Source organism: Cyprinus carpio, chromosome A1, assembly GCF_018340385.1.
Source record: "Cyprinus carpio isolate SPL01 chromosome A1, ASM1834038v1, whole genome shotgun sequence".
Classification (NCBI taxonomy): domain Eukaryota; kingdom Metazoa; phylum Chordata; class Actinopteri; order Cypriniformes; family Cyprinidae; genus Cyprinus; species Cyprinus carpio.
Window position 1 is genome coordinate 19,654,296 of NC_056572.1, and position 26,352 is coordinate 19,680,647.

At 37.8% G+C, this 26,352-nt stretch overlaps 3 protein-coding genes across 8 annotated transcripts in view; 1 reads left to right on the forward strand and 2 right to left on the reverse strand.

The window, feature by feature from the left end:
• LOC109067300 (Ras association (RalGDS/AF-6) and pleckstrin homology domains 1b) overlaps positions 1-13,685 on the forward strand; it is a 51,638-nt gene extending 37,953 nt beyond the window's left edge. For all 6 annotated transcript variants that reach the window (XM_042756766.1, XM_042756782.1, XM_042756773.1 and 3 more), the window contains 9 exons: positions 3,608-3,767; positions 3,876-3,997; positions 4,613-4,678; positions 5,033-5,176; positions 5,722-5,832; positions 8,992-9,090; positions 9,325-9,445; positions 9,585-9,724; positions 9,900-13,685. In XM_042756766.1, the coding sequence (XP_042612700.1) occupies positions 3,608-3,767; positions 3,876-3,997; positions 4,613-4,678; positions 5,033-5,176; positions 5,722-5,832; positions 8,992-9,090; positions 9,325-9,445; positions 9,585-9,724; positions 9,900-12,332 (3,396 nt within the window). In that variant the 3' untranslated portion in view covers positions 12,333-13,685. The remainder of the gene's footprint in view (positions 1-3,607; positions 3,768-3,875; positions 3,998-4,612; positions 4,679-5,032; positions 5,177-5,721; positions 5,833-8,991; positions 9,091-9,324; positions 9,446-9,584; positions 9,725-9,899) is intronic.
• LOC109067315 (secreted phosphoprotein 24-like) lies at positions 13,485-20,869 on the reverse strand. Its single transcript, XM_019084278.2, has 6 exons — positions 20,715-20,869; positions 18,770-18,891; positions 18,430-18,552; positions 15,493-15,600; positions 14,121-14,166; positions 13,485-14,041 (listed from the first exon to the last, which is right to left on the reverse strand). The coding sequence occupies exons 1-6, from the start codon at positions 20,770-20,772 to the stop codon at positions 13,914-13,916; spliced, it is 585 nt and encodes a 194-aa protein (XP_018939823.1). The 5' UTR covers positions 20,773-20,869; the 3' UTR covers positions 13,485-13,913.
• A 2,320-nt stretch (positions 20,870-23,189) lies between these two features.
• Positions 23,190-26,352, reverse strand: part of LOC122145081 (GDP-Man:Man(3)GlcNAc(2)-PP-Dol alpha-1,2-mannosyltransferase-like) — a 4,759-nt gene continuing 1,596 nt past the window's right edge. Inside the window, exons 4-5 of the mRNA XM_042756834.1 lie at positions 24,603-25,180; positions 23,190-24,027 (exon numbers count right to left, since the gene is read on the reverse strand). Of these exons, the coding sequence (XP_042612768.1) occupies positions 23,699-24,027; positions 24,603-25,180 (907 nt within the window). The 3' untranslated portion in view covers positions 23,190-23,698. The remainder of the gene's footprint in view (positions 24,028-24,602; positions 25,181-26,352) is intronic.

Below are 26,352 nucleotides of genomic sequence, written 5' to 3' on the forward strand. Positions count from 1 at the left end.
CCTTCAGTTGAAATATTATTGCACAATGTGATAGATTGTTTGTGCTAAAGTCAAAGAATGAGGCAGGCCAGATATATCATATAGTGTGTGTTTCTTGAAGCACATGTGTGAGAGGGAAGAGAACATAAACTAGTAGGGTGTTTTCTGCTGAGGTCAGGCTTGGAAAAGTGCCACATGCTCCCTAATTTTCTGATGGCTTTCAGGACCCCTGGCAGGGCTGTCTGAGAACTTCTCTCTCCCTTCTCTTCATTCCTTACTCTCAAGATGCGATGGGGATGAAAGCCAGTTGTCCTTCCTGTTCCCAGTTAGTCTTTATTAAAGCCATGTTTCTGAAGATCCACATCATATTCCAATTCAGTCCTATAAATCTTTGAGCAAAGTCAACCATTCCGATTTGAACAACATATTTGTAACATTCTGTACTCATTATAATTTTTTCCATCTATACAATATCCCAACAAGTGCACAAGCTTTAGATGCATACCACGTTTTTCTTGAATTTGTTACACCCATTTACTTAATTATATTTAAAACATTTGATCTTCCTGATATTTTTAATTGTATATAAGTGTGACCCATGTTATATTTAAGGAGAAAGATTCCACAAGCTAGATTAGTTATGATGATATACATGCCATGAAATATAAGGAAACATGTCAGTACTCTTTGATTTTGCTTACATTCTGGAATCAAGGGAAATATAGTAACTATAGGTCTGAACAAGGGTGCCTTTCAGGAGATGTTCATAAGATCACAAAATCACATTTGTCAAAACTAATTAAAAGACAGCACCAAAATAAAGCATGATGTTAATATGTGCTTCATTTTATGGGAATTACAGTATGTACTGACCAAAAAAACTATTTAATGTCCAGGGTTGAAAATAAAAGTTTTTTGACTTTTTTAAGTTACTGGCCATTCAGAACATCTACTAGCCATCATTAAAATATCAGAAATAAACACGTTTTATGAGTCACTGCTTAGATTTCAGCATATTCATTGTAAATCTGAAAAATGAAAGAGTAGTGCTATAAAATGAATTCTGATGGTCACAAAATTCTCTGTGATTGCTCTTATAAAGCAACATTTATTTTGTTGTAAATTCCAGATATAGCAAACTTCAAAATAAATGTTTAATGGTAAACATGTTGAAGATTAGCACATAGGCGATTCATAAATTGATCATCTGTTTCCTCACAAAAGTCAGTGTATTAAAATCTTCTCTCTAATTTCCTTGCAAAAATGTCGATCTGTTCTCCAAAAAAGTCATGCCCCAAAATACTATTTAAAGGGGTCATATGACGTTGCTAAAAAAGAACATTATGTTGTGTATTTGGTGTAATGAAATGTGTTTATGTAGTTTAAGGTTCAAAAAACACATTATTTTCCACATACTTCACATTATTGTTTCTCCTCTATGCCCTGCCTTTCTGAAATGCGTCGTTTTTTAACAAAGCTCTTTGGTCTGAAAAGAGAGGTGTGCTCTGATTGGCCAGCTGTCCAGTGCATTGTGATTGGCTGAATACCTCAATCGTGTGACAGAAATGTTACGCCCCTTACCATACTGTGATGCCGTGTCCTGGTGCGACTAAACTAAACCAATAAAACCCATTATAAACAAGGCATTTGTAGCATCCAGTTGGGACATATTTACTGACTATAATGACTTATACTGTGTTTTTACATGTTGCGTATCGCGCCACGTAAGCGTAAAACCATGTTTGCATTTGTGATCAGAGAAACGAAAAACTACAAGCGCTACTCTACACTGATCAAAACTCATGTTTGAATCATAGTATGTGAGCGGAGCGGAGCGCGGAGTGGAGCGGTGTGATTTTGACTGGAGCGAAGAGCGTATTTTTTAAAAGTCGGAGCATCATGGTTTTCACTCGCTCCAAGAGCGCTCCACCACCGCTCCATCACAAGTACAATTCATGCCAACGGCCCGTAATATAAGTGTATATTTAGCAAGAATTCACATGTTAAACATATTTAGCTATAGCTTGATACAGATAGATCTCTCAAATCAGAAGGTTATAATGACGGCAATAGCCAAGCGGGAAGTTATAGGCTACTTCTCAAGGAGTTTGTCTGTTCCTTTTAATGAGGTCCAGCACATTCATACGCAATAGCATTCACAATAATGTAATGTAATCTTACAGTGCTACTTCATCTGTATCTGAATTTGAATGACCAGAAATCTGTAAGAAATGCATCGATCTTTAGATAAAATAAATGACAAAAATTTACTGTTTTTTTCCTAACAAACAAAAATTTGCACAGCAGAAAGCAGCCATTATACCTTTTAATGCTGACAACCATGTTATTAGTTTGGCATGTGGTAGGAAAAAAAGTTTGCACACAATAGCCTAAGCCACTTTGAAAACAATATTTTAAACATACTGAAATACTTCAGCCACAGAGCGAAGGCGGAGAGGTGTTTCTGGTATCAGTGAGTGCGGAGTGGAGCGGGAGTGGAAAATTGTTAACCTGAAGAGGAGCTGGAGCGGAGTGCTTATTAAATGATTATGAGATGGTCAGAACGCGTGTGGGGTTTCAAATCTACAGTAAAACTCATTCAGGTCGTTAGCAAGTTGTTGATTCGCCTCAATGTGGGGGGATGGTGTCTTGTAGTTGGTAATGGCTCTCAGGCCTTTCCACTCTGAAGTTGAGTCGTTGGAAGTGAACTGATCTTCCAACTTTTTAGAGTAGGTCCTTTTAGCCACTCTAATCTCTTTGTTCAGTGTGTTCCTGGCCTGATTATACAAGACTCTGTCCCCATTTCTGTAGGCATCCTCTTTGGCCTGACGAAGATGTCTGATTTTTTGCTGTAAACCATGGCTTATCATTGCTGAATGTTAAATAAGTCCTGGTAGGAATGCATATATACTCACAATAACTAATATAGGATGTTATAGTCTCTGTGAGTTCGTCCAGATCGGTGGTAGCAGCTTCAGAAACACTCCAATCAGTGAGGTCGAAACAGGCTTTTAAAGTCACAATAAAGATACTAAAGGGCGCTTTTGGTGTCCGTATAGCGGTGCAAAAAAGTCTTGGAAATGTAGAATTTATCATATGCCTAGGCAGTGAGAACAGATTGAAAAAGTCTCTTCACCGTTACGCCGTTTTGCTTTTGCTAAATAGTTCTTGTAGAAACAGAACAGAACATAATTTAATAAAAAGTGATAGAACATAATTTCTGAATCATAACCTGCCAAATTAGCAAGTGAGTTGATGCCATCTACTGGCACGGTTGATTTTTACTGCATCTTGCAGGTTGACGCATGTTAATTTCAGTACCTGATTATTTTGATTTATTCAAAGTATAGCAATACATTCTGGGCATTTTGTCAACCAGCTTGTCCAAACTATCCAACATCAGGTGCATCCTAGGATAAATTTTAAACAGTATTGATGGATTTTCCATATTTACAGTCCATTTTCCATATTTACAGTCCACTTTTCTTTCTTTATCCCATCCAATTGATCCATTTCAAATTCAAGAAGATTTATTAAACAGTCATCTATTTATTTTAGTAAAAAAAAAAATTTTGTATGTGTACTGGAATGAACCAAACTTTCCTTTCCTGTTAATCTTTTTCTTCAGCTGGTGATACGTGTACACATGTCAGATGAGAGCTCAAAGACCATGATGGTGGATGAGAGGCAGACGGTCAGGCAGGTGCTGGACAGTCTGCTGGATAAATCTCACTGCGGTTTCAGTCCGGACTGGGCTCTGGTTGAGACCATCCCTGAGCTACAGATGGGTGAGGATACCTGCACATGCTTAGATGACCTGTGAACCTGAGGGACAACAAAAAGATGATTTTGTATCTTATCATTCTCGCTCACTCCTTTAATTTTTTTTTCCTCAGAGAGAATTTTTGAAGACCATGAGAACCTGGTGGAGAACTTGCTCAACTGGACCAGAGACAGTCAAAACAAACTCATGTTCATTGAACGGATTGAAAAGTATGCACTTTTCAAAAATCCCCAGGTGAAGCTCTTTTTTGTGACACATATACAGAAAAAAAATCTGATTAAACAGAGATTCAAGATCTGTTTCAATCGTAGAAATAAACACTAATAACAAGTAATGAAAATTACTGAATTAGAAGTTGCCAAATTAGAAATATTTAGACACTTAAAAACCAAAATGTACTCTACTTTTCAAAAGTTTGCAACAGTACGATTTTTTATTATTATTTTTAAATACTTTTATTCCAGGAAGTTTCAAAAAGTTACAGTATTTGATCTAAAGTGACCGTAAAGATGTTAATGATTTTACAAAAGAAAATTTAAAAATCTTTCAAATAAATGTTCTATGTTCTTTTCATCAAAAAATCCTGAAAAATTAAATGGATCACGGTTTCCAAAAAAATAAGAAACAGCACATTTCTGAAGGACCATGTGACACTGAAGACTAAAGTTATGGCTGCTGAAAATTCAGCTTTGTCTCACAGGAATATATTTAAAAATTGTACCATGCCTAAACTTTTATATGTACACACTCTGATCCAAACTTAGGCTTAAAGTAATAGCAAAGAGTTATGATCCTTTGAATGTTTTATGTTGTCACCCTGATTCACTTGTTGCATATTATGTTTCTAAGAACTATTTACTTGGGAGGAAGGAGACCTCTGAGATGGCAGACAGAAACAAGGAGGCACTGCTGGAGGTGAAACACATTATAATACAATTATAGTTTGATATCATAGTACAATGGTAAATTTTCAATTAAAAAAACTTGGGTTTCAAGTAAAACTTAGAAAACCTCATAACTGAAACACAAACACTTTTTATAAAGGCCTATACTAACTAGCCTAACCTCTCATTGCCTGCTGTGCATGAAGTGATTTTTTCCTTGTTTAACATGCAAATACATACACACAGTTAGTTAGTGTGACCCAAAGCCTTTATCACTATAATGTTCATTCGGAAGTGTTGATTGTGATGTCCGACAGAGTTTCGAGATAAAATTTCAGAATGCTTGACAGTGTGATGAAGTATTTTGTATCTGTATGTTTTGAAGGAATGTTTTTGTGGAAGCTCAGTGTCTGTTCCTGAAATCGAGGGAGTGTTGTGGTTGAAGGAGGATGGCAAAAAGTCTTGGAAGAAGCGCTACTTTCTTCTGAGGGCATCTGGCATCTATTTTGTGCCGAAGGGCAAAGCCAAGGTCAGTGTTATTATGTGTGTGTGTGTTTTTGTTTTATCATATGATTTGGTGTCATGTTCCCATTAAATGGACATAGATCATAATGAACTCAAGTGGAATTTCCTGTTTATGGATTCTCTGAAGATACTCTACACAAACCATAAGCTGTTTGTCATCCACTTACAATAAATCATGGGGCTTTAATTCCCAGAGAGACCCCCGTGCCTTATTTTCTTATAGAATTTTCTTGTTCTTATACAATTTTCAAATCAGTCACAAGCAAACAAGTGAATAATTGTTACATGTTAGTATTAAATTCTCTGACATTTAAGGTCATGGGCTTGTCTGTATGAAATATGCTTTGGCAGAGACTCACTGATATCCTCTTGTGGTTGATACTGGGTATTCGCTTCTGCTTGGTACCATGAGTATATAGTATTTTTATTTTTTGCCTTTATCTTCTCAATTTTGATCACTGTAAGCTATAAAGAATAAACTATCCAAATTTGACAACAGACAGTAATAAACATGAAACAATATTAATATGTTTATCTTGGTCACTGTAGGCTTCAAGGGATTTGGTGTGCTTCCTGCAGTTGGACCATGTTAATGTTTATTATGGTCAGGACTACCGGAGCAAGTACAAGGCCCCCACTGACTACTGCCTGGCCCTCAAGGTGTGTGATGTTATTATTTCTTGTCCTTAAACCAGTTTAAATGATGTGCACTTGACTGGTTACCTTTTATAAAACTGGTTCATATACTACCTTTCAAAAGTTTGGGGACTTTTTTGTAAAACGATTAATACTTTTATTAAAAAAAAGGATGCATTAAAGGGGACATCGGATGAAATTTTCTCTTTTTTTAGCTTTTTTTTAGTTAGGTTTCTGGCATAGCTGCCAGCTCAGAAAAGCTGAAAAGAAAACAAGCAGCCAGTTTGTTATGGGCTGTCTGAGTATAAAACTGTGTCATCCGGCAAGCTGTTTTAATTTGCAGCCAGTTTCTCTGTAGATAGCTAGCTATATGAATGAGACCACCTCTGAGCCATATACAGCAGACATCCCCAACCACCAGGTCGAGACCCACTACTGGGCCGTGGAAGAATTCCTACTGGGTCACAAGAACGTTTAGGGGAAAATGTGTATAGATATGACACTCTGTTATTTATTGCGCGTTAATGATTGTTCTTATTATTCAGTATTTTCGTTGTATGCGATTGATATGGAGTAGCAATTTGATGATTTCATGTTAAATAAGTAAATGAAAGATCTTTTCTGCTCTGATCTGTCACATATTAGGGGTTAAACGGATCGCACTTGATCTGTGATATGTATGGACGGGACCCTATACTGTTCGGCACACACATGATTCACAGATTAATTTGCCAAGTTACACATTCAAGCAATTTTAAACAACAAGAGTAAGAAATGAAAGAGAGCTCAATTTGATACTCACGCTCTGTTCTAGTTGCATATACTCTATGTACACATAAAATTAGCTTATGTCAGAAACGCTTCACGGCATTGTCATTGTGTTTTAAAAAAAAAATTATTGCTTATCCAAAAAAATAATCAGATCTGTGACTCAAAAACAAAGAAAAAACTCAAAATGCGTCGAACCACTATAATACTATATAATAGCCTAATATATGTGTATTAAACAATAGGATAAAAATTTCAAATTATTTCCATGTTTTTAAAAATTACGTTTTATGTATGGAAAGCACATCTCTTTCTCCCACTCTCTCTCCCATACAGACACACACACACAGTACTACGGACACACCCTCACAGAAACGATGGGTTACTTAACGTAAACCCGGGTTCTTTGATAACAGAGTGAGGTGTTTCACTATGGGAATCGCTTTGGCTGTGACCAACTGCAGAAGCTCTTATGACACCATGTCTGTCTTTGACACAGGTCGACCTGTGACTAGGCTCCGCCCCACCTATATCACACACTTCAACCCCTTCCAAAGTCATTATAGAGAGATTTCTTCCCATGCCAGTACAAGGAGGGAAATGCTTCTGAAACATCTCACTCGGTTATCAAAGAACCCGGGTTTATGTTAAGTAACCCATCATTCTTTTTCTAACCGTTTCACTATGGGAGACATAGACCACTCCCGGATTGCACCCATTTCACTTCTATCATCCATTACAATTATATGGGCACAGACCTACCGACTTCCAGCACTGCATGTGCCAAGTATGGCTCAGACACGTCCAGTCTATAGAACCTCTCAAAAGTATGTGGCGTAACCCAACTAGCTGCTGAACAAATATATTGACCATAATCTCCCCTAAATAGGACCCACGATGTAATCATACCCCATGTGGAGTTTGCTCTCAAGCCCTTAGGTGGTTGAAGATCCTTGCAAACATAAGCTAAAATATAGCCTCTATGATCCAGTGAGACAGCCATTGACAAGTAGCCCAAGACACAAATAGCTCGTCATTAGTCCTGAAACTGCTGTTCTTTTCACATGCATATGAAGAGCCTGTACCGGACATAATGAATACAACTTCTGCTCCCCCCGGAGAAGAGAACGAAGGAAAGTGAAAAGCTGCCATTTCAGTAGATGGCCACCTATACGCTGAGTCAACTACCTTAGGCACAAAAGCAGGGTTTGGGCAAAGTGAAACCTTAGTGTGCCCTGGAGCAAACCGCAAATAAGACAGGCCAACAGACAAAGCAAAGTGCTCCTGTAGCTCAAGTGGTAGAGCATTGGTTGGGGGTTCGATTCCCCGGGGACACATGATAGGTAAAAATTGATAGCCTGAATGCACTGTAAGTCGCTTTGGATAAAAGCGTCTGCTAAATGCATAAATTTAAATTTTAAATTTAAAGCATGTAAGTCACTCACACGCTTGGCTGTTACTAAAGCTATAAGCAGCACCATCTTTAGAGAGAGATACTTAAGTCCAATTCCTTATAATGGCTCAAAAGGGTGTTGAGAAAGGGCTTTTAGGATGATGGATAAATCCCAAAAAGGAACCATCTGTCTGGACACCAGCTATTTATGGCATGCCCCTTTCATAAAATGACTTATTAAATGGTGCTGGCCTGCTGATTTTTTGCCATGCATGACATGACAAGCTAAAATAGCTGCTAAATACACCTTTATGGTGGAGAAAGCCTTCCCCTCATCTAGAAGATCTTGGAGAAAGCATAAAATGTCCCTCACTGAGAACTGAAAAGGGACAATCTAACTCTGCTCACACTACTCTTTAAAGACTCGCAATTTATTGCTATAGAGTGAGCGAGCAGAGGAGGCTTTAGCACTCTGTATAGTATGTATGACTGATAGAGCAGACCTGCTGCATTCAAATTCCACCTCTCATGGGCCAAGCCCAGAGAGCTATCCTGGGACAGGAGATGGATGGGATGGGCCATGGACTACATTTGTGAACATATATTTTTTTTAAACTAAATAAAAAAACTGGTACAGGTGGCTAACTGTATGGACAACTCACATATGATTGTGTGACAGATGGCTTTGCATTATTCATATTAACTAAACCAGGGGTTTTCAAACCTGTCCTATAGGACCCCCAGGCCTGTACATTTTATATGTCTCCCTCATCTAACACACCTGATTCAACTCATTAGCTCATTAGTAGAAACTGCAAGACCTGAATTGGGTGTGTCTGATGAATGAGACATACAAAATGTGCCGTGCTGGGGGTGCTCCAGGATAGGTTTAAAAAACCCTGGTCTAAATCATTGTTACTGCCCTCTAGTGGTTCATAAGTATTAGCAATCTAAAGAAAAGTTCTATGAACCATTGATGTCTGTCTTCAGTCTCTTGGTAATATTGTTGATTGTGCCCACAGCACCCTCAGATCCAGAAGAAGTCACAGTATATCAAATACTTGTGCTGTGATGATGTCCGAACTCTACACCAATGGGTCAATGGCATTCGTATTGCTAAGGTAATCCCATAGCTTGTCTGTTATGTTTTCTGTCCAATAAATGAAACCTGTGGCCTCAAAACATGTTCCTCTGAAATGATCTAATATTCCACATTATCTATATAACTGTAACTCTTCTGTATTTGGAAAGGAATTTATAACCAGAGCTCATGTTGGAAATTGTTTCATCTTCAACCATATATGTGTATATGTTGGGTTTATATAACTTCATAATTGAATGTGTTTTATGTACAGTATGGGAAGCAATTATATGTGAACTATCAGGAAGCCATGAAGCGCACAGAGGCTGCCTATGACTGGTCTTCTCTCTCCAGCACCAGCATCAAGTCAGGAACAAGCTCAGTCAGTATACCTGGTGAGTAAATTGAACCAGATTCCTGACCTTTGTAAACTCGTTTATGAAATCTTTTTTTCTTTTTTCAATTGAAAATCATTAAAAAAATTATGTAGCATTTTCCTTTCTGATGTTTGTGCATATTTGTTTGTGCTTAAAGAGTCACAGTCACACTCTAGCCAGGCAGACAGTGGTATGTCAGATGGTACTTCATCCTCCCATGCCCGCTCCCAGAGTGTAGTCAGTTCAATCTTCTCTGAGGCCTGGAAGAGAGGGACTCAAATAGAGGAGAGCACAAGGGTGAGCTGTCCCTCTTTCTCTGGAGAGATACATCTCTTTACTTAAACTTTACTTTACTTCAGTTAATCTCTTGATAAGACACCACAGTGTAAGATGAACCACACTAAAGGCGGATAGGATATTAAATTAAGAAATAATGTATTGTTATTTTTTTCTTGTTTTTATATTGGTTCAGGCAAGGCCAGAATCTATCCGTTCTACCCATTCAAGCCATAGCAGCCATTCTTCTCATCATGTGCCTCAACAGCAACATTCACACCCACAGCAACAGTCACATCCATATTCAATTCCACAATCACATGGAAGTGTTACCCAGGCACCGACACAGGCACCGATACAGGCACAAGTAACACCCCAAGCAACTCCAGCCCCACAACCACCTCCTCCACCACCTCCTCCACCCCCTCCTCCTCCTATTTCCAATATCCCCCACCATGCCACACCTACAATGTTTGCCAAATACAGCACTATCACTCGGCTGCAGAATGCCACTCAGGCCACAATTCACCACAAGCCTCAGCCTCAAGTCCAGCAACAAGTGCCACCTGTCCCACTGGCCTCCAAACCACAATCAAACAATATTCCACCAGGGGCTAACATCCCACCCCCTCCTCCTCCACCTCCTCCTGCCCCAATGCCCTTGCCTGGATCAGCCATGGCTGTTTTGAAACTTGGTCCTCCAGCCCCAGCAACAGTTCTTCAGTCCTCCCCTCCTCCTTCCCCCTCACCTCCACCTCCACCACCTCCTCCTCCCATAATGCCCATACAGTCACAGCCTCTACCACCTCCACCTCCCATAATGTCAATGCAGTCACAGCCTTTACCACCTCCTCCTCCCATAATGCCTGTGCAGTCACAGCCTTTACCATCTCCTCCACCCATAGTGCCAATCCAGTCACAACCCCTGCCACCTTCTCCACCCATAGTGCCAATCCAGTCGCAGCCTTTCCCACCTCCTCCACCCCCTCTTCAGGCTAATGGTCTTCCACCTCCTCCACCATCCTTTACAGTACATGCAACTTTCATATCCAATGGACACAAGCAGGTCCTTACCCACAAATTTCCCAATGTACCCCAGGATGTAATACAACCAGCCAATCAGATCCATTTTCCTCCCCCTCCACCCCCTCCACCACCGCCACCATCAGCACCTACACTCCCTCCTCAACACCATACAGCTCCAAATCCACCACCACCGCCTCCTCCACCACCTCCATCAGCTCCCATGCAGCTGCCAATTCATCCTGCAGTTTTGCCTAAAACTTTCACTGGTGGATTTCCACCCCAGACAGCACCAAAACCTTCGTACGGCATTCTTCCAGTATCCCCAGTAGCTCCATCACCTCAAACTCCAGCACCACCACCTCCCCCACCCCCACCCCCTCCTCCGCCTCCTCAAGCACCATTGAAGAACCAAGCCCCACCTACATTACCCAAGCAACACAGCATCTCCAAGACACTACCCTTCTCCAGCCAAACCTCATCAATGCCATCTCTGGTTAAGCAGCTTGCTAGCCAGTTTCCTGTTGCATCTCCTGCAATGACCAATCAAACTGAGTCACAAAGTCACAAAGCTCCCCAATCCCCACCTGCAGTGAAGGTTAAACCAAAATGGCAGCCTGTAGGTCAAGGCCAGCAGCAACATAGGTCACCTGAATTTCCACCGCCTCCTCCAGAGAGTACCCTTGCCTTTCCTTCACCTCCAACTCCGCCGCCACCACCACCACCACCACCTCCTCCTCCTCCTCCTCCTCCTCCTATGTCAGCCTCCCCTATCATGAAATCCCCCTCTGGCTCATCTGCAGGGGTCAAGAAACCTCCACCGACTCCTCAGCGCAACTCCAGTGTGAAGTACAATGCCTCTGTGGAGTACCAGGAGTCCCGCAGGAACTTGGTGAGCAAGTTTAGCCCTAGTTCTGCTTCATCATCGACAACAACCTCTAGTAGCTCATCCTCCAAGGAGCTTTCTACAGGTCCTCGTGCACCCCCCAAACCAGGGAAGCTCAATATGGCAAATCTTCCTTTGGCTTTGCAGAACAAATTGAATCAGAAACGGGAATCGACTGCAGACTTCCCATCCCCTCCACCCCCAGAAAATGACATCTTTCCCCCTCCCCCACTGGAGTCTGACCTTCCTCCACCACCACCCCTTCCAGGTGATCCAAATGGTTTGTCTCCGAAGGTGGCTGTGGTCAATCCTCAGCCCCAGCCTACTTGGGGCAAGAGTTCCCTGAAGAAGACGCAACCTCCAGCATCAATTCGCTGTAAAAATACTATTAGAGAGTCTCCAACACTCTCACCACCTTCCATACAAGGGGGCCCTATTCCCCCTTCTTCTCCCAAAGGCACCACACGGCCAAACTTCTTGGAGGACCTTAACAAGACACTGAAACGCAAGTCCTCGCGAGTCTCTGGAGACAAATTGGACCCTGTGGCCACAATGGATGACATGGCTTTGCCACCACCTCCACCTGAGCTTCTGCATGATCAACTGAGACACAGTGATAGTGGCTTCATGTCCGGGAATATCTCAGGCTATGCAACGCTACGGCGAGGGCCGCCTCCTGCCCCACCTAAGCGGGACCACAGCACCAAACTCACAAACTAGAAAACTGAAACTTTTCCTGGACTCTCTTGCTTGCTATTTTTATGTCTGTGTCATAGACTTGTAGAGGAGAAAGCCATCATTTTGTTGATATGCTTGGCTTTTTCTGTACAAAACAGCTCAAGAAGTTTCGGCTTTACTGTGACTTTGTGACAGTGCAACAGTTCCAGTTCCAAACAACTGAGTGATTCCACTTCAACACCTTGGTACTGCATGAAAGACAAAACTACATTAAACTATTAATCTTATTGTTTTTTGGGAAGACAAACATTTTGAACTCTGGGGTTGAGTGGGATTTTTAATTTAGATTTTATATTGTTTATATATTATTGGTTATTTAATAATCTGAAGAGATTTTGTTATTTCAGACTGAAGTTTTTTAAATGGTTGGATGGTTATTGTTGTTTGAGGAGTTTTAGATGGCTTAGTTGATTTAGACAGTGTGTTTGGTTGGTATATTAGTTTGGCACAACTTTAACCATTTTTGTGGCAGATCCAGTGCTCAGTGGAGGCATCTAGAATGTTTCTTGATCACTATTGTTCTTTGAGCTTCTTTAAATGCGTTTTAGTTGTTATTGTCAAAACTGTAACATGAAGGACTTGTTGTTCAGGGAGTTGACTCAGTGTCTAGTTCTGTGAGACTGTGGAATGTTTGCTTTTTTATTAGACCTGTTTAAATTGTAGATATTCTCATTTGCAGCAGTATCTTTGTTTAGGTAAAACAAATTACTGCCTTGCTGTTCCATGTTGGTCCTTACTTCCACTGGTGAACATTCATGCTGACTTTTACAAATTGTTCACCTATGGAGAGATAGGCTTTTAAGCCATGTGACTGAATGACACAATCATTATTCACATAGATTTATCTTATATCCTGTATAACAACCTGTAGTATTGGTTCATGAATACAGCCATGCCTTAAGATTCTAGATAATGCGTATCAAATAACCGATAAAAAATATGATCATCTTACAAAAAAAGACCATTAGGAAGTAAAATTTCCCTGTAGGTTTTACTTTTTAAAGGATTCTGACATATTTTTCTCATTTATACATGACATGCAACTTCATAATCTTACAGTGAGCACCTATAATGGCTCTATAAGAGCTACTTTGTATTAGTACAAACAAGTATGCATATTATCTCATGTCCACATTTGATTTTGAAGAATTTGTTTATTGAATGTATTTACAATATCATGAAACTTTTCAGGCTGTTGAGAAGTGACTAACAGAAGTTAATATTTAAATTATTGAAGTATCCAGTCATGATCCATCGAAGGTCTATGAACATCATGCTCTGCATATCTCTCTGCAAAATGTGTAATTTAAAATGAAATTATATATGTTAATATCATCCATGTTTCTGTTTTTATTGGGTTTCTTGTAGAGGTTAATGCCAGCAGGTTTCTAGTTGTATTCATATCTCACAGATTGAATAATCTTGTTTCATGTTTCATTGGAGGATGTAGTTATTGGTAGCCATTGGCAAAATCCTTAGTACAGTAGTCTTTTCATTTAGCTTTATGTTTGTAGCACCTTAATGTTTAAGGTGAAGAATCTTCATGTGATTTCATCCAGCAGGTCAGTGATATGGAAGGTGATTGTCAAAATTCTCTCCACGAACATGGTTGGTTTCAGTGTTGTCATGATGACCCACATGTATTGGTGGAGCCACATTAATGCTTGGTGCTGAAGTTGAATGTGTGCGGTCTACAAAGTATTATTAACATTGTGATTGCAATATTTATACACCAAATATGAAAGTATGAAAGATGACAAATTTATTTACCTCCAGTTCCAAAATGATTTAAATCATAGTATAATCCTAGCCCCCCCTGTTGGCGGAAAGTTGTCAGCAATTAATTAATTGTTTAGTCATGCATTTATAAATGAAAATTTATTTACATAAAATTAAAATAAAATTTTCAGTTTATTTAACTATCCTTGACAGTTCACAAACTAATGCACAATATTCAATGAATAGTTAATGGGAAATATGACATATCAAAAAACAAAAAAGAACATTGTAATTTGTATTAATTTAAATTTAATGTGTATTTGGAATAACAGGTTCAAAAAACACATTTTCCACATACTGTGCATTATTGTGGCTCCTCTATGCCTCGCCTTTCTGAAACACGTTGATTTTTACAAAGCTCATCGTTCTGAAAAGCAAGGTGTGCTCTGATTGGCCAGCTATCCAGTGCAATGTGATTGGCCGAATACCTCAAGCGTGTGACGGAAATGTTACGCCCTTTACCATACTATGATGCTGTGTCCTGGCACGACGAGACAAAAACAATAAAACCCATTACAAACGAGGCATTTGTTGCATCCAGTGGAGTTATAATTATGGATTATAATGACTTCTGTTGTCTTTTTACACATTGCGTATCGTGCTGCGTAAACATAAAACCTTTTGTCTGCATTTGTGATCGGAGAAACGACAAACAACAAGCGCTACTCTACACTGCTCAAAACTCGTGTTTGAATCATCAGTGGAAAATTCTTTAAATATGAAAATATACTTACAGGTTGCAAGTCAGAAAAGCCGGCATTGTAGGTTCATGAAACAATCCTCCTTTAAATGCGTTGCACACACACGAATATTTGGTTTGAACTGTTCTGGAACAGTGTTGTAAATACAACTTAACCACTGATTTCTAGTTGTGCCCTCTTTTGGAAGGCCAAATAAAGTAGTTTCGCCTTTACAACGAAACAGCGTCTCCACGACTTGGAGGCAACAGCAGCATCAATAATCAACAGAATCAACGTTACTCCTCCTTTCTTTGCGTGAACATTTGGGTGGTGTTATGCAAATCTTCCCACACAGTGATGTAGAGGTGTAGTGGTGTGTTTAAAGGAAGGTGTGGAAGGGGTATTAACTTTTATAAAGAATATCTCTTTGGGTTTGAGACTTTAGTCTTTGTAACTTCAGGGATTTTATCTATGCACGAACAGCTTGTAACACTCCAAAGAGAAAGGAAAACTTGAAATCGCATCATATGACCCCTTTAATCAAATAACATTTATAGATGCAAACTTGCACTTCATTCTAGCACTTCCTGCTTGTATACTAGACACTTACATTTTGGCCTGTATCTACTCATGGAAATGTTTGTATGCTCATGGTGAAATATTATCTTTATGTTGACACTCACCTCCTCACTGGACTCAGAGCTTGACCTGTCAGCCTTTGTGCATCTGAGAGAGATGATGCGAGTGACATTCTGGTTCACTCTGGCTCTGATGTAGCACCCTGCCTCCGACTAAATTACCAATGGTATGGACAAGAATCAAATAATGTTCACTAATCAATATTACTTATTTCATTGTGCAAGGTTCTATAAAGCATTGTTAATATACACATTTTAAAAATGTTGCTGCAAATTCAACACACATAACATGACTTTTTTTAAAGTCCAACATGTTTTGTGATATACACTATCACTCAGAAGTTTAGGGTCGGTACAGTTTTTTACAGTTGCTAGGGCCAATTTGTCAAAGCTCTTCACACAGTGAGCACAACAGCATCTGTGGATAAAGTAAACAAGACAGCAGTTTGCTGCATTTCTACATAATACCATATTGACATATATTCTAAACCTAAAAAAATGAAATGCTATCAACCAATTAGATGTAGCTGAATAACTACACAAGTGTTAGTCTTTCAGTTTCATTACCATCTATAAAAAAGTGGAAACTTAGGAATAATTTTGTACTTTAATGTAAATATGGACCGTGTAACGTTTACTGCAGGGAACTGTAAACAGTGGAGAGCTGTCATTCTTGCTTTGTTAAGGAATTATACAAAAGAAAATATTGTTTGATGCTATCTGTTAGTGTTTTTAGGTCATTGTTTCATGGGTTACACTGTTTGCTAGGTGACAAACTTGGGTAGTGTTATGAAAAATGACTTGATTTAAGATGTATGAAGACACTTTTAAGTGTTTTGGTAGTTTTAGTGCCTTTTCAATTTCAAATTAACTGCTGTGCCAAACGGAAAGTTGGTAAACTGTTTAAAAAAAAAAAAAAAAAGAAAAGAAATTTGAACAAGAGTGAAAACTGTAATATTGTCCTTATTGGCATCAAATTTTTGAACAGTAATGTATATAATGTAAATTATATAAATATACAGGTCCTTCTCAAAAAATTAGCATATTGTGATAAAAGTTCATTATTTTCCATAATGTAATGATAAAAATTAAACTTTCATATATTTTAGATTCATTGCACACCAACTGAAATATTTCAGGTCTTTTATTGTTTTAATACTGATGATTTTGGCATACAGCTCATGAAAACCCAAAATTCCTATCTCAAAAAAATTAGCATATTTCATCCGACCAATAAAAGAAAAGTGTTTTTAAAACAAAAAAAAAAGTCAACCTTCAAATAATTATGTTCAGTTATGCACTCAATACTTGGTCGGGAATCCTTTTGCAGAAATGACTGCTTCAATGCGGCGTGGCATGGAGCCAATCAGCATGTGGCACTGCTGAGGTGTTATGGAGGCCCAGGATGCTTCGATAGCGGCCTTAAGCTCATCCAGAGTGTTGGGTCTTGCGTCTCTCAACTTTCTCTTCACAATATCCCACAGATTCTCTATGGGGTTCAGGTCAGGAGAGTTGGCAGGCAAATTGAGCACAGTAATACCATGGTCAGTAAACCATTTTCCAGTGGTTTTGGCACTGTGAGCAGGTGCCAGGTCATGCTGAAAAACGAAATCTTCATCTCCATAAAGCTTTTCAGCAGATGGAAGCATGAAGTGCTCCAAAATCTCCTGATAGCTAGCTGCATTGACCCTGCCCTTGATAAAACACAGTGGACCAACACCAGCAGCTGACATGGCACCCCAAACCATCACTGACTGTGGGTACTTGACACTGGACTTCAGGCATTTTGGCATTTCCTTCTCCCCAGTCTTCCTCCAGACTCTGGCACCTTGATTTCCGAATGACATGCAAAATTTGCTTTCATCCGAAAAAAGTACTTTTTGGACCACTGAGCAACAGTCCAGTGCTGCTTCTCTGTAGCCCAGGTCAGGCGCTTCTGCCGCTGTTTCTGGTTCAAAAGCACACGCCTGTGCACGGTGGCTCTGGATGTTTCTACTCAAGACTCAGTCCACTGCTTCCGCAGGTCCCCCAAGGTCTGGAATCGGTCCTTCTCCACAATCTTCCTCAGGGTCCGGTCACCTCTTCTCGTTGTGCAGTGTTTTTTGCCACACTTTTTCCTTCCCACAGACTTCCCACTGAGGTGCCTTGATACAGCATTCTGGGAACAGCCTATTCGTTCAGAAATTTCTTTCTGTGTCTTACCCTCTCGCTTGAGGGTGTCAATGATGGCCTTCTGGACAGCAGTCAGGTCGGCAGTCTTACCCATGATTGCGGTTTTGAGTAATGAACCAGGCTGGGAGTTTTTAAAAGCCTCAGGAATCTTTTGCAGGTGTTTAGAGTTAATTAGTTGATTCAGATGATTAGGTTAATAGCTCGTTTAGAGAACCTTTTCATGATATGCTAATTTTTTGAGATAGGAATTTTGGGTTTTCATGAGCTGTATGCCAAAATCATCAGCATTAAAACAATAAAAGACCTAAAATATTTCAGTTGGTGTGCAATGAATCTAAAATATATGAAAGTTTAATTTTTATCATTACATTATGGAAAATAATGAACTTTTATCACAATATGCTAATTTTTTGAGAAGGGCCTGTATTGTAAATAATCTCAACATAATTTGGGAATATGGTCTTCCACCATGGTCTGTAAAATAAAAAATAGAATATGAAATATAATCATATTCAATATAATGTATATAAATTAAATACAAATATCATTAGCTGTTGTTTTATGCACAATTATTATCATTTTTGTGTGTGATAACGTTTATGGGTAATTTATATTAAAAATTAAAATCACTCACAGCAGTTTATACAAACGTCTTTTTGCTTCCACAATTCAAATTCTCTGTTTGAACTGAAATATTATAGGCGATATAAATTAAATTATGAATGGTGCACAACCCTGGTACATCAGCTGTTCTATCATACAAACACCATATATGATATTAATGTGAATGAACATCTTGAGATAACCTACCACAAAAAAACCTTTGCGGTACATGCAGCCCTGAGGATCGACCCCAGAGCTCTTCTGACACTCCGTCTCCCTAACGCCAAATCTCAGATGCAGATCAAATGTGCCCATTCCCAGAGGAACAATCTTAAGATAAATAAAAACAAATGATCAGCTGTTACAGGACAATCACTGACCACTGGAAAGCTGCTATTGGTATTTTTGGTTTTGTTGCCTTTTTTAAACTATTAATTTGTTATACTTTGTCTACTGGTCTCTCATTGATAACTGGATTCTCACTAGTCACCCTACACCAGTTCTGACAGATGCAGAAATTAAACAGTTGTTGTAAGAGTGTACTGACCCTCTTTACAGACGCCTTGGACACTCTGTAGAGGTGATTTGTGGCAATGCGTGCATTGATCCGATTGAGTGCCATCCGCAGAGCATCATCTGCTTTTGAGCTGAGCTCAAACAGAGGAAAGCCTATGGTTGCATGTTGAAGGTCATGTTACTCATTTAAAGGGGTGGTTGATTGGGATTGTTTGAGCATAAACAATATCTACAAAGTTTCGAAGTTGAAACTTCAATACAAACAGAGATATAGTCTTTTAAAACTCTGGCAGTTTAATGCCTACAAAAAATGACTGGTAGGGACTACAACAAGTTACTTCCTGGGTTTGTGACATAACAAACCCAGATAAACCCTGCCCCCTGGAAAAGGCTGCAAAGGGGGCAAGGCCATGCTGCGCTGCTTTAGAGAAGAGGAAGAGAAAACTAGAGGTGCACGTACAAATCTATTCATATATGAATCACGATTCTGTCACAAGTTTCAAAATTAATGTTCTAAAGCAGCGGTTCTTAATACTGTTCTTCGCATCCACCTGCTCTGCACAAGCGTTGCATCTCTTTCTCTCATTCAGCTCAGCTCCAACAATGAACTCAGCTCCAACAATCAACAACTATACACTTATTCTCACATAGCTATGAAAAGCGTTAAACATGGACGTGCGTGCAGTTGCCATACTGTATTAAAGCTTTAATCAGGATAAAACCGTATATTAAAAGCTATTATTACACGGCTCTGTGGAATACTTGATTCTGATTGGTCAGCCGCGACATTCCGAGGTATGTTATCCCTGGATAACAACCCGTTAAAGCTAATAACACAGGCTCATCCGGGTAACAGCAGTCAGTGCTGTACTCTTGCTTGAACTATTTTTGTTCTTGGTGGAAGCTTTCCGTTTGTTTAGTTAATAAAATCTTAAAACTTGATTCAAAATAGTGTACAATTGTTTAATAATGTCATCCTGGTATCACGGACTTGCTCTCGTTTCCTACAAACCCAGCTGCTGCCATTTTGCCATGATTGTTTTGTGCACTGTAATGGATTATAAGAGAACTAACAAACTTGCAAGGTTTTAAAAAAATTTCGTCTTAATTATTTTATTGTCTTAATTATTTTGGATACTTGGCTGTATGTCACTTTACTTACATGTAAGGGATAATGTACATCCAGCCGGTTGTTCTAGCAGAATAAACCCCTTAAATATAACAAACCAGTCCAATTTTATTACTATAAAACAACCAGCAAAATTAACATAATCCACAAAAAGCAAGTAAAGTGAAGTGACGTGACATACAGCCAAGTATGAGACAACAACAAACAAAAAGCATAGGCCTACCATTAAAAGCCGTGCTTGCACAGGTTCTGCACGATCCTCTTCAATAATATCCTCTGCTTCTCAGTCGGCTCAAACTGATAAGCAATATTAACAACGCTGTTGTTTAAAATACAACCGGAGCACATGCCGCTAAGGTGAGGGGCGGGATGTTTAGACATGCACTAGAGGCAGTTTAGCCAATCACAACACACAGGGGTAGCTAACCAATCAGAGCCCATCGCCTATTTCTGAGGGAGGGGCTTCATAAAATTACTCTCATAGATTTTGTTACCATTTGCCAAGCATTGTACGGCTGAGAGACTGCAACGCCTGAAGCTAAAAATCATAATTTGTGTTCTACTGAAGAAACAAAGTCACCTACATCTTGGATGCCCTGGGGGTGAGCAGATAAAAATCACATTTTCATTTTTGGGTGAACTATCCCTTTAATGATTTACGAGATTAAAAATCATGAAGTTTAGACTTTAAAGTTAAGAGTTTATAATAATTAAAACAAATCCAAGTAATTTTAACCACTTTTATTTTAGCAAAGTATGAAAGCTGCATATATGTTTCCACTGTTTGTCTTACCAGAGTATTTCTGTCTTACACTCTTTGCTAATAATATATCAAGATCACACTCACCTAAACCTCCCAAAACCTGCAGGAGCAGAAACAGTAAAACACAGCACCTCATTTTCATGCCAGACTGGATGCTCTTACTACCACACAGTCCTGTTTTTAACTGTTCTGGCTCTTATAATTCTCCTCCTCCTTTCTGTGTACAAGGCGTTGTTTAATTTGGCTTCTCTCTCCTGTTCGTACACACCTAGATAAAGAGGAACTTTGTCATACAGACCCAATGCTTGTTTTACCCAGAATATGTTCTGATAATCTAATTTCAAAAATGATTGTGTAATATGTATGTGTTCGCAAAATTTTTTTAATTTCTATCTAAAACTTTTCTTTCTGATTTTCTTCTGCATCTGAAAAAGTGAAATTATAAATGATTGCAAACTAACGTGCACAAAATATGAAGTTTCTCTCCCACTTGTAGGTCAAAGGGGAGCTGAACAGAGGAATGTCTAGAGGACTATGAGGCAAGCAAATAATTACAAACAAGAACATGATGGGGAGTGACACATTTAAGTTTTAATAGTGAGATCAATATATTTTCTTGACAGTGAAATCAAATCTGTGACTCTGATGAAAAGTGAACAGACACCTATATTTCGTCATAAGGCAAGATGAAATCTGCTTTCTTAACAATTAGTAATTTCTGAGAACTCATATAAACAGATGCAGAGCAGTGTTCAGGGAAGGCTTGACAAGTTCCTTGTTATAAATCAGTTTCATAAATCATGAATTGTTACAGCTAATTTTCACTTCTTACCTCTGTGAGTATTTCATAGAGTTGGTTTATTTTTGTAAAGTCTGTTAAACATATTTAAAATATTACAGTTATTGTTTAGGAATAATGATACTTATGTTCAGAGTTCACTGAACATGTTGACAGTTGTGAATGTCCTGTTAATGGAGGTGCTGCCACACTATGCTGGGTTGTTACAATGGAATTTGACATTAAATGGCCTATAGACTTTATCAAATATTTAACAGTACAAGAATTATGAAATGGTAAAAATGTGAAAGGCAGAAATATTGTTTCGGCCAACAAATATTGCAGTTAATAAATATTATGAAAAAAAAAACCTTGTTCCCTGAAGCATTCAGTGAAATAAATGAATGTTGTAAAAAACGGTTTTAACTCATAAGTTGCTAGTAAATTTCACAATTAATTACAAAGTAACATCAAATTAAATGTGAAAATTGAATTAAATGTGAAACAGACTGAAATAGTATTTTCTTGTAAAATGTACTCTAAAAGTAGGCTACTTTCTGTACTACATACAACTTGAAAAAAATAAAATAAAAAATTATTATTATTTTTATAGTGTTCTTATATTTTTAGTCACTGATGCTCAGTTGTTAGTAGAAGTTGTCCAAATTTTCTCACTGGTTTCTATTTTGCTAATCCAGTTGTCCACATTTATGTGCTCAAAAATGCAGTAAAACAGTAATATTGTGAATTATTATTACAATATAATACTCTATCACAGTGTTATGGTTTTAACTGTATTTTTGATCAAATAAATGCAGCCTTGGTGAGCAGAAGGGACTTCATTAAAAACATTTTAAAATCATAATGTTTACAAACATTTGTATATACAGTATTGTTAATAATATATTAGAAAGTATTTATTCCACATGCACACTTTAATCTCCGGTGTTAGTTAAGGTTTACCATTTGAGGAAACTGATTGCCTTAAAGTTTAAAATCAATATATTTTTTAGTACTGTGATCTTGTTCAATTTGAGTCCACAAAAAAAAAGGAAACCAGTTAATAAATCAGTTCAAATACTTTCTGTAGCTTGTGTAACTTGATAAAACTGCATAAAATCTAAAACACTAAGAGACCTCCCCTATTAATCTGTGTTTTCTGTATGCAAAAACACACGGACAACAGTCTCAACATTTAATCTCCTTTAACAGTCTGAAGCAAAGCATGCAGAGAAAATAAGGTCTGCTGTAACTTAAGTTTTGAGTTTTGCTAAATATAATCAGATATTGACTTTTAAGAGTTCACTTTCTTTCAAGTACAATGCACTTTCAGTATTTTAAGAAAAATGTACTTGTTTCATTTAGTACATTTGATTTGTTAGGTTTTTACAAAAAGTTGAAGGTAGAATTTTGTTACTAGCTCGTCAAATACTCTCAACCCTCTCAGTTCCCTCCTCTTTTCCCAGATACTACGCACTGTTTAATTTGGCCTCTCTCTCACTATTCCTGTCTACAAACACTGCTTCCCTTACCCAGAATCTGTGCTCCTGGGACGGCTTTTCTGTATACAGCAGTTATATTGTAAAAAGAATTCTTATCTATTACTGGAGGCTGGTTAATGATGTAAATGTTTTGGACAGCAGTATATGACAAAAATGAGAATTGTGCACAACTTTTCAATGTAATAACAATAAATGTAATAATTGCATGGAAATACTGCTTCTAAAAATGATGTGGTAATAGTGAATACAAACTATTTTCCAACAAACAGGACAAACATCTTTTTTTATATTTCCAGACCACCACTCATTTATTGTAAAAAATCAAAACAAAACATAAAGCACTGGTATAATGTTTGAATCTACCAAGAGAAAAATCACTTTTTTCATACATTTTAGTCTTGCGGTGTAACTCTCTGAAACCTGTTACAATACAACAAAAACAAAAAAGCCTATTATAATAATACACTATCATCTATAATGTACATATAATGGATATGAAGACAAAACTGCACGTTTGCTTTTAAATTAAACAAAATCTACTGCTTTCTGTTTTTATTTGCAGAAATCTGTCATCCAGTGTCATGCTTGTCATTAAATTAAAGCAAAAGGTGGCATCTCAAAAGAACTGGCTTTCCCACTTACCTTAGTGATGTTACTTAAAGAGCAAATTTACACAAAACAGGTAGTGCTCACTTCTGCTCTAGACAAGGAATGATTTGGAGTCAGCATTATGGGGCCAGCACACACTTGTGAACTAGACTGAACTATATCAGGCTGATTCACTATATTCACTCACGATGTACCAGAGTACCATGACCCCCTGCTTGATCACTCACAGTCTTAAGTGTTGACATTAGAGGCTCCACAGCTGCAAGAAATGAGCCTTCAAACTCCTGGTCTGAGAAGCGGGTGACAGACAGACGCGCCCGGCGTTGGATCTCTAATTGAGCTGCAGGAGTCATAGAAAGGATTCGTTCCATGGCTTCTGCATAACTGTCTTCATCATCTGCCAGGAAGCCAGTTGGACCACCATCATAGGGAACTACAATGTCCAACTTCGGACCACCGGATTTGTGAGCCAGAATGATTGTTCCTGCAGCCATACACTCCACTACACCTGTGGAGATGTGGGAGAAGATGGGCAAATAAAGTTAAAAATAAAATGAGAAAAAAAGCTTTTTCAATTGAGCAAGTACACTAAAACTAATAAACAAAAATGTATAAAAACTATATAGACATTTAAAGAAATATTTAGAAAAATGACAAAAACATAACAATATAAAAAACTAGAATGGAAGATATTAACAGAAAATATAAAATAAAAACCAATTTAAAATATTAACAAACACTAAAATGTATATCAATGATACTAAAATATCACTGGAAAATATGCACTATAGAGAAAAACAGTCTATGCCAATTTTATTAGTATCTGACAAAAAAAATTAAATAAATTAAAAATAAATAAAACTATATATGTATATATTTTTTTGTTTAATTAAATATTTAACTTAATATTTTAATATAATACTGTTTTAATTACCTTTAAAAAATAACTTAATTAGAAAATAATTTATTGTATAATATTTAATAATTTATTTTATTACAGGTTCCATAAACCAATCTTTTTGTTCATGATTTTTTTTCTAAAGTACATCTGTACAGTGTTGCTGAGAGCATGATATTTCTTACCAATACCGAAATGTTCATTCCACATTGTGTGCAAGCCGATCGTGGCATCTGTTAAATCTTTCTTCAGTTCCTCAAATGGGATGTTGAGTTTAAACTCCACCCTATCTGCCACATCCAGATCCAGACACAATCCCCGCAGCATCTGTACCCTCTCTTCATCTTCCTGGTTACGACATCCACCAATCAACACCAGCTTCACGGTCTCTTGGCCAGCAGGCTCCACCCCCTTCCTGTCCAGAAGCTTTCTAAAAGCCTTGATCTGCAGTTGGTGGTCTTTTTCAGGCCGAAACTGACCCACGGAGACCACAGAGTGACACTTCTTTCTCTCTTTCTCTTCATCCTCGTCCCTAATAGAGACATCCAGGAAGGCTTGAACGTCACATGGTGGATAAACCACACTGGTGCGGTTAGGAGCGCGCCACAGAGCCAGAATGTGACCTAACGTCCAGGTGGAATTTACCATGACTACGTCACTACAGGAGCCGGCCAGACCGTACAGCAGCGCGAAGACACAGTAGTAAATCACTTTGATGGCACTCAGTACAGGGTTACTGGAGATGTAGTCTGCATTATTGAACCTAGAATAAAGATATATGTCAGATTTCTATAGGCCAATTATATATACACCACTGTTCAAAAGCTTGGGATCAGTATCAATTTTTATGTTTTTGTAAGAAGAAGTCAATTAAGGCTGCATTTATTTGATCAATAATACAGTAAAAAAGTAATATTATGGAATATAATTTAAAAGTATTGCCTTCTGTGTGAATATATTTTAAAATGTAATTTATTCCTGTGGTGCAAAGCTGAATTTTCAGCATCATTACTCTAGTCTTCAGTGTCACGTGATCCTAATAGGCTGAGTTGCTTCTCAAAAAAAATCTTATTATTATCAATGTTGAAAATGTTCCACAGTGTTTTTAGTGGAAACCAAAATAATAAGTCTTTCCTCAAATCTACTGTAAACATTATAAATGTTTTTACTTTTGCTTTTTATCAATTTATTGAATCCTTGCTGAATAAAAGTATGCATTTATTCATCAAAAACAAAAAAAGGTTTACTGACCCCAAATTTTTGAACTGTGGTGTATGTAAATACAATTATGCACATGAAACAATTAATGCATCATACATAGCAACTGGAAAATATACTGCAAGCAATGCATTTATAAGACAAAGAAATGCTTGTCAGAGACATTAAGAACACATTTTATTTCCGTAAAGTGACATATTATTTGAGTGAAAAAGAATATTAAACAAAAAAGGGTAGTACTTAATTTCCAGTTGTGATTAACTTAAGGAATATTTTTTCATGCATAATGTTTACCTGAAAAAATATTTTAGAGTTTGGCAATATTACTACACTGTATAATCAAAAAAATGGCTATGGAAATTGTATTCATTTCCATGACTTTTCCAGGTCCAGATATTACACTTTCAGATTAGGCTTCCTTATATTTCCAGGTCCTCCAAATGGGTTTTAAATAAAAAAATAAAATGCTGAGAGGGTTAAATTAAAATATTAAATATTTAATTTTGTCTAACTTTAAAAATTTAATTATTCTGAAGCCCTATTGTAAGTTGGTTTAGAACTACTGCATTAATACATCATGGACATTAAGACCAAATATATGATCAGTTTTGAAATCATTATGGAGTTCTTTTAACCTCTGCATCAGCTACGAAACTAAGGTTTTAAGTCATTAAACATTAAACAGAATCACCTATTCACATTTAATTCAATAACAAG

What these genes read in the sequence shown, in the direction of transcription:
- LOC109067315 (XM_019084278.2), bottom strand. Translation starts at nt 20,772, where the DNA reads ATGAAAATGAGGTGCTGTGTTTTACTGTTTCTGCTCCTGCAGGTTTTG. An exon ending in CCAAGGCGTCTGTAAAGAGG is followed by an intron (nt 18,553 to 18,769) that starts GTCAGTACACTC and finishes ATTTATCTTAAG; the next exon opens with ATTGTTCCTCTGGGAATGGG. An exon ending in AAATCATTTTGGAACTGGAG is followed by an intron (nt 14,042 to 14,120) that starts GTAAATAAATTT and finishes AATACTTTGTAG; the next exon opens with ACCGCACACATTCAACTTCA.